The 18,873-nt window shown below is 37.8% G+C and overlaps 1 protein-coding gene across 16 annotated transcripts in view; it reads right to left on the bottom strand.

The window, feature by feature from the left end:
* LOC126759019 (potassium voltage-gated channel protein eag) overlaps positions 1-18,873 on the bottom strand; it is a 101,801-nt gene that overhangs the window by 20,780 nt on the left and 62,148 nt on the right. For 11 of the 16 annotated variants that reach the window (XM_050473544.1, XM_050473554.1, XM_050473549.1 and 8 more), the window contains exons 3-8: positions 18,646-18,766; positions 13,658-13,770; positions 8,458-8,562; positions 3,823-3,954; positions 1,572-1,684; positions 1,257-1,400 (exon numbers count right to left, since the gene is read on the bottom strand). In XM_050473544.1, the coding sequence (XP_050329501.1) occupies positions 1,257-1,400; positions 1,572-1,684; positions 3,823-3,954; positions 8,458-8,562; positions 13,658-13,770; positions 18,646-18,766 (728 nt within the window). The remainder of the gene's footprint in view (positions 1-1,256; positions 1,401-1,571; positions 1,685-3,822; positions 3,955-8,457; positions 8,563-13,657; positions 13,771-18,645; positions 18,767-18,873) is intronic. The other 5 variants (XM_050473551.1, XM_050473556.1, XM_050473557.1 and 2 more) reach the window with 3 other exon arrangements.

Below are 18,873 nucleotides of genomic sequence, written 5' to 3'. Positions count from 1 at the left end.
GTCGAAACTGCTTTAGAACTAACATCTGCTGTGGAGAAAGCATTGGTTTGATTCTTAAAAGAATTTTCAGGTGAGACTCACAACGCGAAAGATCTCTTTTCCTTCATTTGAAGTTAAAACGAGCTTACCCTCAATTCTTATTTGGAAGTGTTATTAAGGATTATCATTTCCACAATTACTGTTATACATACTGTCTATACAAAGTCTCTGACCTCTGATGTGGAGAAAGCATTGGTCTGGTGCTCGAATGAACTTCAAGTGGGACGCACAACGCTACAGCAGCCGAGAAATAGCTCTATTACTTTATTTTCTCTCATTTGAAGTTATAACTATCTCCTTGAAGAAAAGAGCGTACACTCTTTCGAACCCTCAATTTTTACTTTAAATAGATTTAAGAGATTATACTGTCAATACAAAGTTCTTCTGACTTGCTCCTGACTTCTGATGTTGAGAAAGCATTGTTTTAATTCCTAAATGAATTTTCAAGTGGGTCCCACAAAAGTACAGCAGACCCGAAATAGCTCTTTAATTCTCTTTTCTCTCATATGAAGTATTCCGCTCTTTCAATATCATCTTTTATTCTCAATTCTGATTTAAATTGATTTGAGGGACTATCATTTCAACAATTAATCTCATAACGTCCTTACCATTTTATTCTAACTATATTTTTGGTTAAGAATTTGTCGAAACTTTATCAACCTTAACATTTCGTATGGTAGTCGAAAAAGTATTTTCGTTTGGTCGACCACTTTTTGCCAAATCTTTTATGAATCTTAAAATCTCACCTTTCCAACACTATGTGGTATGACACAATGTGGTTGGTAGCACTGGAGATATACGACTGCAACGACATCTATTGACAAAATACGAAAAGACTTTTTCGACTATCCAATATAAAAAAGATTTCAAAGCCAAGAGCGTCATGTAGCTGCTCGTCACACCGCATAAAGTGGAAACGAAACTGCAGAGCATTTATGAGTTCAAGACTCTGCCTACCAGCTTATTTTATGTTCATTAGAAATTAATCACTATATTATTACAAAGTACATTCTGTGTATTACTACTTTACTATGAGCTTCATTAGATTTTCTTTTCTCTCTTTTCTTTGCAGGTATGTCAATTGTTCTTGAATAATTTAAGCTACTTTTGCCGACATTTTCTGGTGACCATTAAAATCAGTCAATTTAATAATTTATGCCGTTTTATGTGCGTGTTCCATTTGTCACACACGCCAAGTGCCACAAGTTATAGCTTACCATAATGGCGGTATAAAATGTTAAACATAATATCACCCAATCCCAAATTGCTTTAAATGCACAATAATGCAAAAGAATGTGTGGCGGCGTCTTAGGCGCTTCTTGTCTGTATTGTGGCATAATATCGGCGCTGAGTGACATCATCTGTAAGAGGGAAATGAAGTGGCAAGCAGTATAGATAAAACAGATCAGCAATCGGAAATCAAAAGAAATTTAAGAAATAAAACTAAAAAAATGGCGTGTGACTGTTTCAAAAAAAGTTAGAATTTTAACTGAAATATATCTTAAACGAAGCACCACGTGAGTGTTACTTACATGCGCCAGATTGGATTGCTTCGTTGGATCCTTTAGTGTTGGCAGATGTGCGCTGAATTGACGGCTTCGTGTCACCGAACGCGCCAGTTTGGCGAATTTCGATAAACCTAAAACTTGAGAGTAAATATCAAAAAATTTACATTAACGACGACAACACAACACAACAACGACAACTGAAATTTGAAATTTGCAATAATAGAGAGAAATCAACAAAATCCAACATGAAATAGTAGAAGTTCATACTACATGGGGTGTTATGGTGACGCGTTGCTTGGGTGGAGTTCAAAGTATGAAGTTAATGATGGAAGTTAGTGTTGCTCAGTTATGTAGTTCAAACCGTTTAGAGATCCGCGCCGAGTTTCGACAGCTGTTCAGTATTATGCGCTCTTTGTGGAGTGTTTGAGAGTGGCATTATTAAATTGCAGTTGTTTTAAAATAGCTCTGATTTAATAATTGGTCTGACGATTGTTCTATTTAGACTTCTTGCTTTTTATTTTGGTTTTAGTTAAAGTTCAGACTATTCAAATTAAGTGATGTATTTGTAGAGCAGAATTTTGATTTTTTACTTTGCTGAAATTTTGCCTCTTTAAAAAATAAATCAATATAACATAAATTTGGTAACTTCGTGAACACATATAAAAAATAATGAGAAAAAGCCAATTGAAGCGAATCATTGATTTGGTGCTTTAGCTTGTAAATAAATAGTGAAATATTGAATGAATTTCGAAACTAGAAATTTTTCCAATAAAAATCGTGTATTTGAGAGTAAAAACTTTTGGAAGAATTTTGGAAGTTTGTGTTTTTCAGATTTGTCATAACCAAATTATATGCCAGATTTGCTAAAATGTGAAACGTATTATTCTAAACTTAAAGTAACGCTTTGTACTTTTCCGGACTGGTCATTTAAAGAATATTACTCTATATGTTAAATCTAACGGTAGTCTGATGAGTTTTGTCAAGAAAACACTAACTATTTGAAGACTACAAAATAACTCTATTATCGGTTACCTTTCATATTTCGGAATTTGGAAAACGTAATGTTGCAATCTGGGAACTCATAGCTTTGTCGTAAAATTTGACACTTTTGTTGTTATACATACTCAGCACGTTTTGACATATGAGCGCTATTTATGTTGTTTACTGTAACTTAAAATATTTATCTTGACCAAAAAGTGAAATTATATCGCGAACATTTTTCTACGATTATTTTTTGTAAATTTCGACGTGGATTATCTCAGCAGCAGTACCATGGTGACCTTAATTCAATTTTCGGTGCTGAAGCTGCATCAAGTACTAGTGTTTATCGATGGTATGGTGAATCTAATGGAGGTCATAGACGAATTTTGTGAAGGTCGTACAAAATCAGTTACTGTTCCGAAAACTATTGATGCTGTGTGGAAACTGATATTGCAAGATCGTCATGTGACTTATCGTGAGATTGAAACAATTATAGGCATTAGTGGAACCAGCATATATTCAATAATTCATGAACATTTGATTTGTCCATCATTCACGCCGAAGCAAGTGCATTTCTGAACACTCAACACATCGATTTGATGAGAAATCTACCGTAAAGCCCTGACTTGGTATCAAGTGACTTTTTTTATTTCTGTCCGTAAAAATTAAACTAAGACGTCAACTGTTGGTGCGTTTAGAACGCATGTTTTGAAGACGTGGATTATCTCAATCTATCGGTCTTAATGGAGAACGTTGTGAAAAACAATAAAGCGGTTTTCGACTATTAATTGTTGGTTTTGTTCTCTCTTCCCGAAATATAAAAGGCAACCTACGCATTTACTATAAGTACAACATTGATCTTTTAATGTAAAATCATCGCTATTTTGATTTCATATTGTTTTATTTTCGGAATTTATTTCAGCTTGCTGGCCAAAAACATCTCTGAGTGACATTGTTATGATTTTCTAGTCTCGAAAGTTCAGAAGAAAAGTGCTACGTTCGTGTAAAATGTACTTCAAACTCGAACATGCAAGAGCTAAAGTAGAAAAAGAGTGCCAAAGCATAGTAATACTTGAAAAACGTATGCTTTTTCTATATGGAACTTTTCAAGCATTCATTTTACATAAAAGCTTTTATTTCAAAAATAAAGCATAACTCTAAAACTGTGCTTTGGCATTCCGCTTACACTTTGTTAGTAAATAAGTCTTGTTTAGAGCATAATTGGTGGTGTTAGTAAGTTTAAGTATAGAATTTTCCTACTACTATCAATAAAATTTAATGCTCGTTTACTTACCACCCTTTGTGTCCTCGCTGTCGATCGGCTGCTTCAGTGCCGTAATGTCCCGGAATGTTAGCAGAAATAACACAACCAAATCCCTTTCGTTGCGTATGGGCGCTACCTGCAACAGCAGCCATAGCGGAGTTTCTGTACGTGAAACATTGAAAATATGCAGGAAATTATTAGAAAGTGTAACTTGTAAGAAAGTGGGAAAAAGCTTTGTAAATGAACTGCGAAATATTCTTGTGATATGTTTTGTTTGAAAAGTTTTCTAACCGGAATGAAAGGAAAGCTAGTACATAGGCTACTTTCTCCTGATTCTCGTTAGCAAAGTGTGGCGCCCTAAAATATGCTGCTGCCTTAGTTAATTGCAACAGGCGCGTGTTGTGAGAGACCATTTCTCTGTAGCGCATGTATATGTTAGTGCTTTGCCTAAACCTTCAGGCCCGCATATTTCGCTCATTTCATAATTCTTCTGCTGAGCAGCGGAAAATCTCGCAACACAGCTGTTGCTATTCGTCCATGCGACAGCACATTGCTCGCTTGCTGAACGCCTAAAAGCATACCAAGGCTTTTTAGGTTGTCGTCGCAAGCTGTTAGTTGGAGGCGGTGACATGTTTGCCAACCTTAAATATTATTTCAATTTCCTTCTGTGGCGGTGAATATGTTACTTACGCCAACATATTCCTATCAATCACGGCTCAACCAGTGTCAGCGCGTTTTACTGAGGCCAACCTCTAAGTTTCATCGATTGTTGCTGTGTTTTTTGTAATTTTTTTTTAAGGTCGCAGCTTATGGAAGTGCACCGCTGCAATTTCCACATACAAACAACAACAAAGCCATCATATTTATGATTCGTTGACACAAATCAATCGTGGCTTTTTGAGGTGAGCGCAACAACAACGTAAAGCGTCCCATAGTAAGCTGGTTATGCAGAAGAAGAGGAACGAGCGGAATCAGCAATGCCAAATGGAAAAATTAATAAATTTCGTAGAAGGCATCTAAAGCGCGGCAGAACGGGTGTGCATGTGGCGGCCAATGCGACATGTAAATTTTTCTAATCAACAAAACTTTCCGCGGGCATTAGCGTCAATGGTTCTCGATTTGTAGCCCACTCTCCTATTGCCGCTGGTGCTCTTAGCTCCGATGGCATGTCAAACTGCTGTAAAAGCTTTCAGCTGCCGTTTAATAAATTGTCGTTTTTCTATTTTCGCTTTCTTTGCTCTTTTTTAATATGTTTTCATTTCGCTTGTCATGTTTTCGCCCTGACATTGGCGTATTTCCAAAGTGCTGTTCCTTGCGCCTCATGTGACTTGCCTTAAGCCGCCTAGCTGTAGGTGTTTTCGTTTACTTTCGCTAGTTTTTGACAGCGACCGCTTTGTTTTAGTTAAATTGGCTACCGCATGTCTGTCCGTATAGAGATATGAAAGTTGCAGCATTGCCACTCTATGCACATATACCTCTAAGCCTAATGAAAAACGAAACTTTTAGGTGAAGCTCCATAGTACGACCTTTTGCGGTTTTAATAACAGTAAAGGCCACAAATGTGATATCTGCGGGCTTAAGTAAAAGTATAAATCGATAGTGTTTTTGGTCGTCAAACCAAATGATAGGAATAGCAATAAACATAATTTACTTTTCTAAATCCTGTGAATGCCAAAACTGAATGAGGGGACTTACTATAAGACTGAAGCAAGGTTTTTCGGGTTAAACGTTCAATTTGGAGTTTTGGGGTTATTGCAGTCATAAAACTTCTTTTTCCATACTTATTTTTCAAGAACGTTTGTAGAAACGAATAAAGCAGGCCATTTCGTTTGCTAAGTACTTCACTTTGGTCGGTCTGCCTATTTAGTGATAGCAATCAACGAGATTTCCATGTACTCAACACCAAAACCTATCCAAGTTTTGTACCCATTACTTTAGCAAAGACAGCCACCAACTAAAAACTTATGATCTGCTAAAATTATCTCCCCTACGAGTTGAATTATGACTATTTTCTCTTCTGGAAACTCAAACTGATTGATGTTAGGCTGGCCTCTGTATTTCTAATAGTTTAAATTTTCCACAAGCAATTTAAATACATTTCAATGAAAATTCAATTCCCAGACATTGTTTTATGTTCCATTACAACACTTATTGGCTTGGCCACTCCACACACTCTCATACATTCCCAAACAGGCATAGCGTTGTCTGCTCTCTGCTCTAATTAACCTCATAACGAACACAGGTGCGTATGATCAATTTTGGCATATGTGTGGGTGCAAAGCCACTAAGCGCCTGTGCATATGCTTTTTGCTATATAAACTTTGCATTACAATTTCAAATGAGCAGTGCGAACTATTGGGAATTAGCAAATCGTACAGCCGCTGCAATTAGTGGGACTCGAATAGCCACAGGCTGCTGGAAAGAGGCTAGAGGCTTTTGGCATTCGTAAATGGGAAAATTCGCCAGTGCACGCATTTTTTTCTCGCGCATACATAGATATTTTAGCAATAATGTGCATAATACATCCAATTGCAGTACTTTGAAAGACCTTGTTTTCCAAAAAAATTTCAATAACAAAATTTTTCGATTTGAGGATTCCTGGCGGCAATTAACTGCCGTGTCCTACGTGCTCCGACTAAGCGATCTCCACGGCAGACATACATAAATGTCGTGTGGCATTTGTACGAACGTGCCTCTGTTGCAATATTTATTTGATTAAAATACAAATTTCGTAAATAATTAAAATATCATTAGCCTACCATTAGTTAATTCAATGCTCGCAGCAATTTTAATTAAATTTCAGCAAATACTCGTTATGACTTTGGAATGCTTAAGGTTTTAAAAAATTTAAGAATTTCCGACACTAAATAATATTGTACTGAGTTATTGTTTTACAGTAAAATAAAGTTATTTGTATACGCTTCAATTTGAAATTTTTTTTATTAATTTCTTGATATTTTTATTTCCAAATAAAATTGACTTGTCTTCTCATTACGTGATAATATGCAGTTTAAAACTTTTTACTGTCTTTTCATGGACGCCAATTGCGATAAAGCGAAAGTAACAGCTGCTCAAGCTATTGAGTCAGCTTAAACAACAAAGCAACAATATGGCAATTTCAGTGCAGCTATTGGAATTTTGTTTCCAGCTCAAAGTAAATGAGTTTATGAAACATAAAAAGCTACCAAAAATTAATAGCACTTTTGTCAGGTCTTTGGAATTGTATTGTTTCATAAATAAAGTAAATAATACTTAAATAAATTGACACGTTCTTGTCAAAGCTTCCAGAAAAATATAATAAAATCAAATTTTCGAAGCATTTCTTTATACCTTTGAACACTCGCTTAGCAAGCAAAAGCAAACTTTATTTCTCTCTTATTTTTTATTGCTTTCTATTCTTTACTATCTTCGATGAATTTCCACCAACAATTTTTAATTTCTCACGATAGCTTTTCATATACCGGCCAGATGTATTCAAACACCTTCTTACATTTTCTTCTCAAAACTCACGACAGTATAATAAATAGAAGCAATAAAGTCGATAAAACCGAACAGCAATAAAAGAAAACTTTAACAAAACAACTGTAAAGGAATGATATAACAATAAAAAGATTTACGCGAACTTTTATCGTATGTTTAGAAGTCAAACATGCAATAGAAAAGGCGAAAATGAAGATATAAAATAGCGATTGACAAACAAAAGTGGCTCCAAGTTCTCTTGCTGTGCTGAGACTGCGTGATATTTCAGTTTATCCCTCTCACCTAGTTACATATATTCATAATTTTGAAGAAAAAATTAAAAGGATAGAAAAATAAATTTAAAAAACTATTTTATTTTAGAAATGTAGTTAGGAATATTCAACAATAGCTTCCTAAAGAAATGTATATAGTAAACCTATATGAGCTAACGATAAACTGGAAATTCTCCAGGTAAATAAGTTTGTTGAGCTTTGTGATTAAAACAGTATTGCCAATTTTCACCACCAGTTTTATTTAAGAATATTCAACAATAATTATTAAGGACAGACATGTGCATATTTCTAACAGGAGTGAATCATAAACAGGAAATCGTAAAGTATGTACATTTTTTGCTCTATGTTATTAATGCAGTGTTGCCAATTTTCGCAATAAGTTGTAATTCACGAACTGTAAGTTTCATAGTGTACTCTTTTATACCCAGCTCTACATAAAACCAAGTTTTATAAAATAATGCGCGAAAAAGGCATAGTCAAGTTTAAAATCAGTTAGGGTTCTAACTACACTACACCTTCTGATCCACTACCAAATTTTCAAATTCTTTATTCTTGACGTTCTGAAGCAACTCGGAGGTCTGCTTTTTAATATTTAAAGCCTATAGTTCTATTCAAAATGATCATATGATCTCTAGCGCTGGTTCAAGATGCAAATATGGTAAAGACAAACTTTTTCTTTTGATCTAGTGTAGACCACCGAAAATTCATACTTCTGACTAACAGTCAGTTATCTTTCCTAGACGTTTCTATAATTATGGTGGCTTATCAAACTTTTGAGGCATTAAAAAGGATTAACTAAGAACGTCTATATACTGTCTGATATTTTTGTTAGCTGACTACATGTCTACGTTTTCTACGTATGTGTGTGTGTTATTGTTTGTGTTTTCATAAATACAAAATCCATTGTATTTGCCTAATTTGCCATTTTTTATTAGCTGCTGCAGCTTTGAGTCAACCGGGCGTTTTGTACTTGGTTGCGACTTTCCATACTTCGACATCGTGCAGCCACATTGAGCATCTGAAATAATAATTCAAACCAAATGTGCATTTAAAAAGCAAACAAGTGTAGGAAAATATTTTAAATTAAAATACTGTTTTTAGTTTAATATTCAATTGAAAGCAAGCGTTAATAAATTTAAGAACTCATTAATTAAAAACGTTTACAATGTGCTGAACTATTCAGATATAAAACACAGTGAACAAAGCGAATAAATCAAAATAGGGTTACGTTTTTGTTGGAAATACCAGAAATGGTATTATGCACTCAAAGCCTAGCCATTGATGACGTCAAACGAGTACCTGTAGCTGTCGCTGTTTATGCATTCCGCCTGCATTAATGCTGATTACTTGCAACAGAAAAAAAATTTAATTCATAAGCGACTAGCTGGGGTGCATTGGCTGAGATCTGAAAGGCAATTAACCTTTTACTAATGGCACTTAGCTTAATTGCTGTTATGATACACTTTTTATCTGCTTTACACTATCCTTTATTAGCAGTTCCTTCATCTACACACATACACTGCAAGTATGAGCAGAATAAGTCGGTATATAAGTATTCATGAGCGACGAGTAGGGCTTGATAAGTCGTTGAATCGTTTTGGAACCTCTAGAGTGCACAAAAAAGCAATGAAAGTCAGATTTTATCGGAGTACGTCCAAATTTGAACTGTTTGTATTAGAATTTTCGTCTTTGGCGGCCATTGGAAACTACGTAAATTATGTGGAGACAAGAATTATTCAAAAAGATATTTTAACGAAATTTGGTGGTGCCATTTCCGAATAAATTGTTGAGATCGGATCACTATAGCATATAACTGTCATACATATCTTCACGAAATTGGGCAGTGGTTATTGCCTGAAACAATAGTGCGATCTCCGAAGAAATTGTACAGATCGAGTAATTGTGGCATATAGCTGCCATATAAACTGATCGATCGGAATCAAATGCTTGTACCATATTTGTGTCATTTGATGAGATTTCTTCACAAAATTATGCAAGGGTCCATTCTCTGAAGAATCAGATCGGATAACTTTAAAATATAGCAGTCATACAAACTGACCCATTAAAATCAAGATAAAGATCTTTTTATACTTCTTTACGCTTTAAGAATACCATCTGTAAAGGACAGTATAGCTCCAAGCTAGCGAGGTTAATATCTTTTTTTGTTTTGGGACAAATCAATCCATAAAAGTCCATTCGGCGAATATGAAGTATAAAAGTTTCGACAGAAACAGCAAAATATGGGGAACACGACACTCTCTCCCTCACATTTAAAATCAGCCATTAATGTACCATTGCTCCAACTACAGCAACGACGAGCATCCATTTGTGCCAGATGCATAGTTAAGTTATGAGTGCTGCCAGCTGCCAGCAGTTTCTACATTCGTTGGTAAAAATATGCACACGACTGTAAGCGTCTATTTTTACACAGTACTGTCGTAACAAGCTAACAAGTTGAGCTGCACAATTTATGCTGTTGCATATTTAAATACGATGTAGGCTAAAAATAAAATCAACTACCGAAGAAGTCGGCAGCGCTATGTGGCAGCATGAGAACATGTGTTAAAAACCTAATAATACTCGCATGTAAACACACAAACTACCGCACGGCGGGAGTGTGTGTGTGAAGACCCTGTGCATGTGTGTGCCACAGTTACCTGCATGTGTGGCTGCCACAAGCACGCCCGTTGCATATTTATGAGCGCCCAGCATGCTGCTGTGCGACATATGTAGTTTGTCGGTGTGTGCGTGTGTATACAAATAAACAGCTTACTACATGTGCAACAACAACTTATCGGGTTCATTTGATGTAGTCATACACTACACTGCTTGCTTACGGCACAACAACAACAACAGCAATACAAGTGTACCTGTGTCAACAAGACCGAAAGTTCAACGAGTTGCCTACTTTAAGGCGCACACACACGGGCGCATGGCGCATGACAAGTGCAGCAAAGTTGTGCATAACTTCTACTACATTAGTTCGCAAGTTGAAATGCAAGTATTTGGTAATTAAACACTTTGTTGGCTGCGACGAGTCAAAGCGCTGTAAGTTGGCATTTTTTAAAATGTTGCAGCTTTGAGGCAACACACGCTTCATCTGCAGTCACTATAGCTTCATCACTATCATCATAGCTTAATTAACTCTTAAACATTCCTAGCGTGTGGTGCGTCGTTATCTAAGCTGTTATTGCGAATACCGCTTTGACCGCTAATTTGCAATTTTATGGGAGCCAACAATGTTGCCAGCGTTGTGAGTGTCTTACGTGAGATTAAGTTTACTGCAAATTTCAGAAAATGTTCGACAACTCACTGCGATCATGATAAATAAGAAAGTGAGTGCGTAATGGTCTTTAAATCTCGTCTAAATAAAGCGGGATTGGTAGAAAGATGACGTCGGACTCAAGGTGTCCAGGTTAAGCAATGATACATAATCTGCATAGCAATCACTCTTTCCTAAAACTATGCTAGGTAGAGTAGGCGATTTGTGTGAATACGGAAGCTCCTTCCAGTACTTTCGAGAAAGCTTCTTAGTTGACTGTATCTTGCGCACTTTTAACCGTTTTCGAATATGTTTTTATTTTACTTGTATGTATGGCATACCTCAACTAAATTTTTGATTGCCATGCTATATATATCAATTCACCATTAAAAAAATATATTTTATTTACTGTTTGTTAATAATTTATTGTTGCATTACATTTTTCGCACGGTTCACTGGTTCGCTTGAACTGCTATTACAATATGCAGTTATTTACTTTATGCTACATTGCATATTATTTTATTATTATACGCCTAAAAGTATACACATAAATATTTGAATAGCTCCGGCCAATATTGTTGCATTGAAATACCTTCATACAGTTATTAGTTCAACGATTAGCAAAAACCAAATGCATTCCAGTTAAATATGCTCAACTATATGTGTGCCCAGCATACATTTAGGCGCTCTAGCATGGTATGCAGTTGCAGTAGTCTATAGCCTAAATGTACACACTTGTAAAATATGCAGGCATTGTGTAAACAAAAACCACCGTTAATTAGAACAGCCACATTAATCCGCTGCCGGTGGCAATTATTATTTTATGTTCAAATGTTTTTTGAATTGTTAAATGAAATGTGACAATTGTTATATTTTAAATTTACATTTAGCACAGTCCCGCGAGCTAAATTTGATTAGCATATACATATCTAAAAGGTTTACAAAAAGGTGATACAATGTTGACCGCAGCTTTGCTTCAACGTTTGAAACGAATTAAAGTGTTTTCAAAAATTACATTTACTTTCTCACTTCCACACTCAGTGCGAGAGTCGCAGTTAAAACGGAAATGGCAGTAAAATGCATTTCCTAGCGCTTATAGCTTGTCGCTCATCGCTTATCAACGAGCGGAAATGACTAAATCACATCCAATTGCAATGAATACAGGAAGCGCATTGAGGTGTCTCTAGCCGTATGTCACGGGCGCGGGCGCAGGTACGGCGCGTTGTAGATGAATGAGCAGTGATAAGGAGTGATGTCAAGTGTCGCTTGAATGCCACAAATTTTCATTGCAATCTAGCGATAATATAGATACATAAGCACAAAACTGAAGTGAAAACTGCACGCAAGCTTTTCATCGAAAATATTGCATTGCGAGCTATGCAATTACCTTACAATTAGTATATAAGGATAAAGAAGTATATGTACTTTTAGTTGGGTTTGGGTGTACTTATGAATTTGTGTGAAGGTAAGGGTATATGAAATTGATGGGCTTAAGCATTTTTTCAATCCAAATGCGCACTCAAAATTCAGTAGTAAACAGCTGATTTCAGAAAATGAAGCATACCTTTTGGCTGAGATCAGAATATAAAACATACCTTCAGGCGCATATTAAAAATGCTGGTTTTGTTGCAAAATGTTTTGAATATGATATACATTAATTTAAAATTATGATTTTAATGCCGTCAGTCATTTAAATGTCCAACACAACAACAGCTCATATAAGTATGTATACCAATGTTCACTACTTACAAGCTGTTAATACGCCGCTACATGAGCTTATCACATTTTGTAATCATATAACAACTACTCACACTCACACACACACTCACATATAGCGGTACAACAAATTGACCTCTTTCACACAGTAGACGCCTCCCGCCTAATGGCCACTTTAACCCACTTAATGGCCTCTGCGGCCTGGTAAAGGCACTAAAATGCAAAGCGCACACATTTCCAGCGAGTTAGACGCGAAAGCGCCACTACAAGCGCACCTTAAATCATACAAATTCATATAATCATACACCACACACACATACCCGCACAGCTCATTCGCATATGTGAGAGCACATAACAGGGGTAATGAATATAATATTGCAGATTGTTGGGCAGATTCCAAGCTCCAATGTGCACAAAGGCGGCCAGCCAGGCGGAATATTACACGCTAAGCGTGTTTGTGTATGTGTGCTTCGGATTTGTTGCTGTTGGAACATGCACTTTATCGCAAGTACACGCGGTGTGTTATGGATTCTTTAGCTTCTGTAAGTGTAAGTCTGTATGCAAGTGTAGTTGTCCAACTACATTGAATGACAGTTCGCGCTGCGGCGTCTCGGTGAATGCGCACTCCAGCACTTTTTGCTAAAAATTACCAAAAAGTTAGTTAGCATACAGTATGAATGAAACCAGGTGTGAATTCCAAGCCTTCGAAGCGCCATGAATAATACATGGAATTATTTTAAAGCGCGCTTCAAGTTTCCTAATGACACAGCTTTCTTTTGGTTCCATATAACACACTTGTTTTAATTTCTGGCCTGTTTTAATTATTTCCTGTATATATATGAGTAATTATATTAGCATTACAAAATCAACAATGCGTCGCAAGCCAAACTACAATTTTAGTTATTTCCGTATTTAAAAATGCCAGAACTTAAACAAATTTCGTGTCAAGCGTATAGCTTATTTCTAAGGAGTCAATCTACGGCTAGTAAGATATCTAGTTCTTAAATTTTTACTGTGAAAAAAGTTGTTTTTGCTCTACTTCAAACGCATTACTCCTTATCATTAGATCTTTTTCAACTTCTGCTGAAACACTTAGTTTTGACACAAACCGCAAGCTTTTGGTTCTTTTACTCACTGTTCTTTTTGTAGAGTAAAATTTCGAACTGATCTTGCTGCTGATTCTCCAATGTGAACTCCAGCCGCGCAACCGTTTCCTTGTCTGTTAGCTCGCCATACATGAAGCCGCATCTGAAATGAGAAATTGTTTATTTAGCATTTTGTAAATATGATAATCTAACATGCAGAGGCTGGACAATGAAGGAGAACCTTTCAAGTTTTTACTCATATCTCAGCATCCGACAACTTCAGCAACTAGCGTCCAATAATATATGTGTTTTTTTAAAAGAATTTAATGTATACCATATCCTCACAGATTGTTCAATATTTGATTTTATGATTGTATTTACGACAGTCACCAAAGCAAATGAAAACATCGAGTGAAGAGCGTGAAATCGGCACACACCACATAAATAATTTCGATAAACAAAAGTTAAAGTTTGCACAGGCAGCCCAAGGATGTGGACGAAGCGGCTGGGAGGCGCTGCGGAAATTGCTGAAAATCAAACACAAAAGCCAATAAAATAAACAGAGAAAGGCAAAATTTGACACAAATCCTTTGGCGAATGCGGGTTGTCGAGCACGAAGGTGGAAAGGCAGCTGCGACGTCGGCTTGGGCGGAGAGGGTGTCATTACTAGGGCAGTGGCACACAGTGTATTGTGCCACATAAATGGTTGGACAACGCGGCAGTCGGGAGTGTAAAGCGAAGATAAAAGTTCGAGTGAGGTTTAGCTTGCTAGTGTGTGTGAGGCATGCGAGTTCGACACGCAAATGATTGATATTTTTAGTTGGTGAGGCATGAAATTTACAACAAAAACAAGACAATCAGTTGAGTATTGAAAATATTGTTATTCTTCATTGCTTTTTTGGCTGCAACACAAATATTGGCCGCAAATCTTTTTGTTGCTGCGCCGCCACACACAACCTTGCGACGAAATGTGTGAAAAAGGAAACAAAAAGCAAAAAAAAATTAAAGCACGAATGTGTGGATAAAACCAATGTTGTCGAAACAACGTCAAAGTAAGCAAACAAAATTTAGGAAAGACAACAAGCACAACAACAGCGCAGCACTGTTTGCAACCACAGAACGCAGCCGCAACCGCAGTTTGAGTGCGGGTAACAATGCCGAACACCCGCAGCGGCAATAATAAATGCAATAGCAATAGAAACAAATAAGAATAACAACAACAAGCGCAGCCACTAAGCCGCTTACATAGCCAAAACAAAAACAATAGCAAAAGCAAAGCTATTGACTTGCGACTTGCGATATGTTGCATGCAAGCAAACAAGCGTTGCTGCCACACACTCACAGGCGCTGACTTATGCATGTGCTGCCTAGTTTTAGGCGTTAGCAATCAAATATTACTTGATTTTATTGGTGTTTTTGGCGCTGTGGTCAACAAAGAATGAATCGGTGCTTTCGGAATACAACAATGGTTAGGTGAGGGTTCTAAACTAGGCGAGGGCACGCAGTAGTCAACACGGAAAGTAGCTTAAATGGGGTTAATTGCCATTTTCCCCTATGTAACTAGTTTCGACGAAGTCTTTTTGACGGCCCGGTGCTTACAAATGATAACAATTTGTAGGGACAGCGCAAAGGTGCTCAAATTAGGGGCTTGCAACTTTCGAATCGAACCTATTCTATAATTTGTATTTTAAAAAAGTCATGCTCATACTTTCTTAAAATCATGGCTTTTATTCATTGCTATTTAGCTCACATTTTTGGTACCAGGCTCAGAGGATATGAATTGCTATGGTAAAAAACACTTTGACAATAATAGCAGGGCTTTGGTACTTCCTTAGGTTAGGCTAAGAGATCGATATTAATAGAGATTTCACTGGAACAGCTTAGAACGGCGCTAGTCGAACAGCGCCTGCTAAGCGCACGCGAAATCCATTGTTCTGATGCTAGTATGCCAGACGTCAATGGAGATCAAATTTGATCCCATTCCGATGTGAGCGGGGCAAGAGTGCACCCTCTTTTTACCTTGTCGGCTTTGACCCAAAGATGCCTGATGATGAAGTAGCTTGATGCTAATTCTAATGGGAACGGACACGTCTCAACTACCTTTGAGCGCACATTTAACGAGCTCAGCGCTAGTTTTGCAGTGCACCTACCGCCTTCTTAATAACAGCGACTTCACCCTGAAAAACACTGCAGAGGTCCGATAGCCTAAAGCTAGCATTCACAGACACCTACAAAAAACGTCCCCTCCAACCTTCTCTCCTATTTTCGACCCATCCGTGAAAAAGCTCACTCCGTCTCTTCTTCAACGACTTCTTCCTATCCACATCTCCTCTCCCACGTTGATACGAGGGGTAGAAATACAGTTGAAGAAGAAGAGAAAACCGGTGTGTTCTGGTTCGGACCCTTCGGTGCTTCCACGCATCAACTTAACCTCAGAATAACAGAACTTTTCCAGAAGTTTTCCAGTTTATTCTGCGAAGAGTTGAAGTACGTTCTTTCTTAGGAAACATATTTTGGTTCAGCCAAGAGACTTAAAAACCCACTTCTTTCAACAATCTGTGTGATATTGAATTTCTAATTGCAGTGAAGAAAGCTACGTTAGACTCCTAACCGCGTTTAGAGAAATACAAAATCATCATAAGTAGCGGTAAAAGACGCGTTTTAGTGCTAATTACCAAGTCATACCGAAGAAATGGGGAAGGTAATGAACACAAGGACATCTAAAAGTAGCTAAAGCGCGCCGCAATGTAAACAGACAACACTAAGGCAAGGCAAGCGGAAGTGGCCAGCGAAAAGCTGAAAGCGCTTAACTAATGAAACGCGCCGCAGCGAAAGCGGAAAGAAGTGAAAAAATACGCAAATCATTGCAGTGAGCAGCAGCTGTCGGCCTCTAAAAGCCAATTTATGGACTAAGCCACAAAGCGGCACGTAAGCGTATGCTAAGTGAGTGTGTAGGAGGGCGGAAGAAATTTACAGCCTGAAAATCAGCGCCAAAATGCGAATAAGTGCGCAAAGCAGGCAAGTGAGCTACAAAGGCCCATGAGGTGGAATGAACAGTTCAGAAGGTATACTGAGATGTGTGTTGGGTGCTCGGTTTTCTCGCGCAATGCGTAAAGAGGTCCGAATGCCTGTTGACTATTTTTAGAAATGAACTGCTTGCGGCTACAGCAAATATTTGTGTCACGTAGACTGTAAATCAAGCGCTGTCATAGTGCTAATTGCGCCCTGGAGTCGCCGAGTTCCACGGTAGCGCTGATGGGTTAACTAAGCAGCTGTGGGTCAGCGCATTCATCAGCCAGACAACCGTTGCCAGTTGAGGAATGCAGCAGAATGTGGCAACTGAGTCAAAGTGCATTGCCAATGTGCTGCTTGTGGACAACCAGCTGTGGTTTGGCAAATATGGATTGTTCCATATGAGTTACGACTTTCAGTGTGTATTTAGACCTTGATCCACATAATTTTACACAGCGAATGAGAAATATTGTGGGTGATTTTTCTTATTGCGCCTTCGCAGATAAAGCGTTCTTCACACAGGAATAAAGGTTTGGCAATCGCTGGCTACGCGACGGGTTCATGGTATTTGTCGCCAGCGTACGACTTACTTCTGGACTGCTTTAGGCCGAGCAAAGATTTTTGCAATAAATCTCCAAATATATCATAAAAGCACATAACCGAGGCTACTTTCTTCTGATGCAACGACTAATTTAAAGCAGAAAGAGCTCAAAGTCGCAAAGCACTTAACCTAAAAAGGCAAAATAAAGTATATACAGTTATGCGCCTCCACACAGGCGGCCGGAGAGTCAGCTGTTCGGCCGATGTGTCTGTGTTTATTTAGCACAGTTAAGCAAAACGGTGCCTCTGGAAATATGCCACACTACCGCAAACAACAAAAATAAAGTTTTTGAGGGTAATGGGAAAATCAAGATGGCGCCGTTAGACGGCTTGAGGTGGCGGTGTATTAGCGAAGAGGCAGGTGGACAAATAATAAATATGAAAGGCGCGCAAAACACAAACGATAAATAGCGTATCGTCGGCTGACAAGTGTATAAATAAAGCAAACGTCGGTAAACCAGTGAATAACTTTATAAGTGTGGATGTAGGTCGGGGCCACTGTGATGTGTATGCGTGTGAAATCTACTGAAAGCACATACAAAATATTGGCGTTGTGCCGTGGATTAAAGCGGCGCCAGTTTTATATTTTTTTAGTTTTCGATTTAAAATTTAATTTCTACTTCTTTGCCGTAACGGGAGCTATAACAAGCGCATGCAACACCAGCAACAGTCCCTCCATTTTACGCGCGCCCACTGTTTGTTACAAAGCTTTCCCTTTTGTTTTTGCTCCTGACTCCAGAGTCCGTGTATACCGTGGTACCCATATTGCTTCCATTTCTGCCGCGCTGCCCTCACCCGCTCTCATTTGCTCTGGCAAAATACTTTGCATAAATTCCACTTTGTTTTTATGTGCTCCCGGGGGCGCTGCACAGTCATGCTTGGGGGAGAAAGTTTTCAACTCAGCTGTCATAGCTAATGAAAGGGATTTGTTTTGCAGTCCGAAACAAGTGAGCGGGCAACGCTCACTATGGTTAGGTAGGAGGGGTTGGGCTCATATTTTAAAGCTTGCTAAATAAGTTCCGCAATTTGTTAGTTAGCGGTTTCAGTGTAAGCTGGTTGCTTTATTTTCTATAACTTAACCGTTGGTAGCAATGATGATGATAACGTTGAGAAACTTTGAGATAAATGTAGTCTGACTGAAGCTTCAATTTTTCAGTCTTTCCCAACGGAATTGTCCTAAGATAGAGAACTATTATTTTGGCCTTTGTTTATATTAGGATGAGTTGAGTTGGGTTAGCTAAGTTGAGTTGAGTTGAATTGAGTTGAGTTGAATTTAGTTGAGTTGAGTCGAGTTGAGTTGAGTTGAATTTAGTTGAATTGAGCTGAGTTCAGTTAAGTTGAGTTTGAGTTTCCTATCTTCATTTATAGGTTATATTTTACAAGTTGTTGATTCTCTCGAAGAACCATTTTATATCTATAGACTCACCTGCACGACTTCTGCATGACTTCAGCACGGTTATAGCCGCTAATCTTGCAAAAGGACTCATTGCAATAAACAATCGGAAAATCCACAATCTGTGCGTTGGCCAAAAGAAACGAACTGTCCGCTGGAGATGAGAAGAAAATACAGTATTAGCGCTATAAAAAGCAGAATTAAAGATAACGATGAAAGATAAAAAAAGAACAATACGTTCGTACGATTTAACTTGCTGAC

Source organism: Bactrocera neohumeralis, chromosome 5, assembly GCF_024586455.1.
Source record: "Bactrocera neohumeralis isolate Rockhampton chromosome 5, APGP_CSIRO_Bneo_wtdbg2-racon-allhic-juicebox.fasta_v2, whole genome shotgun sequence".
Lineage (NCBI taxonomy): Eukaryota > Metazoa > Arthropoda > Insecta > Diptera > Tephritidae > Bactrocera > Bactrocera neohumeralis.
The sequence above is the reverse complement of the archived record's forward strand: the minus strand, read 5'-3'. Positions and strand labels throughout refer to the sequence as shown.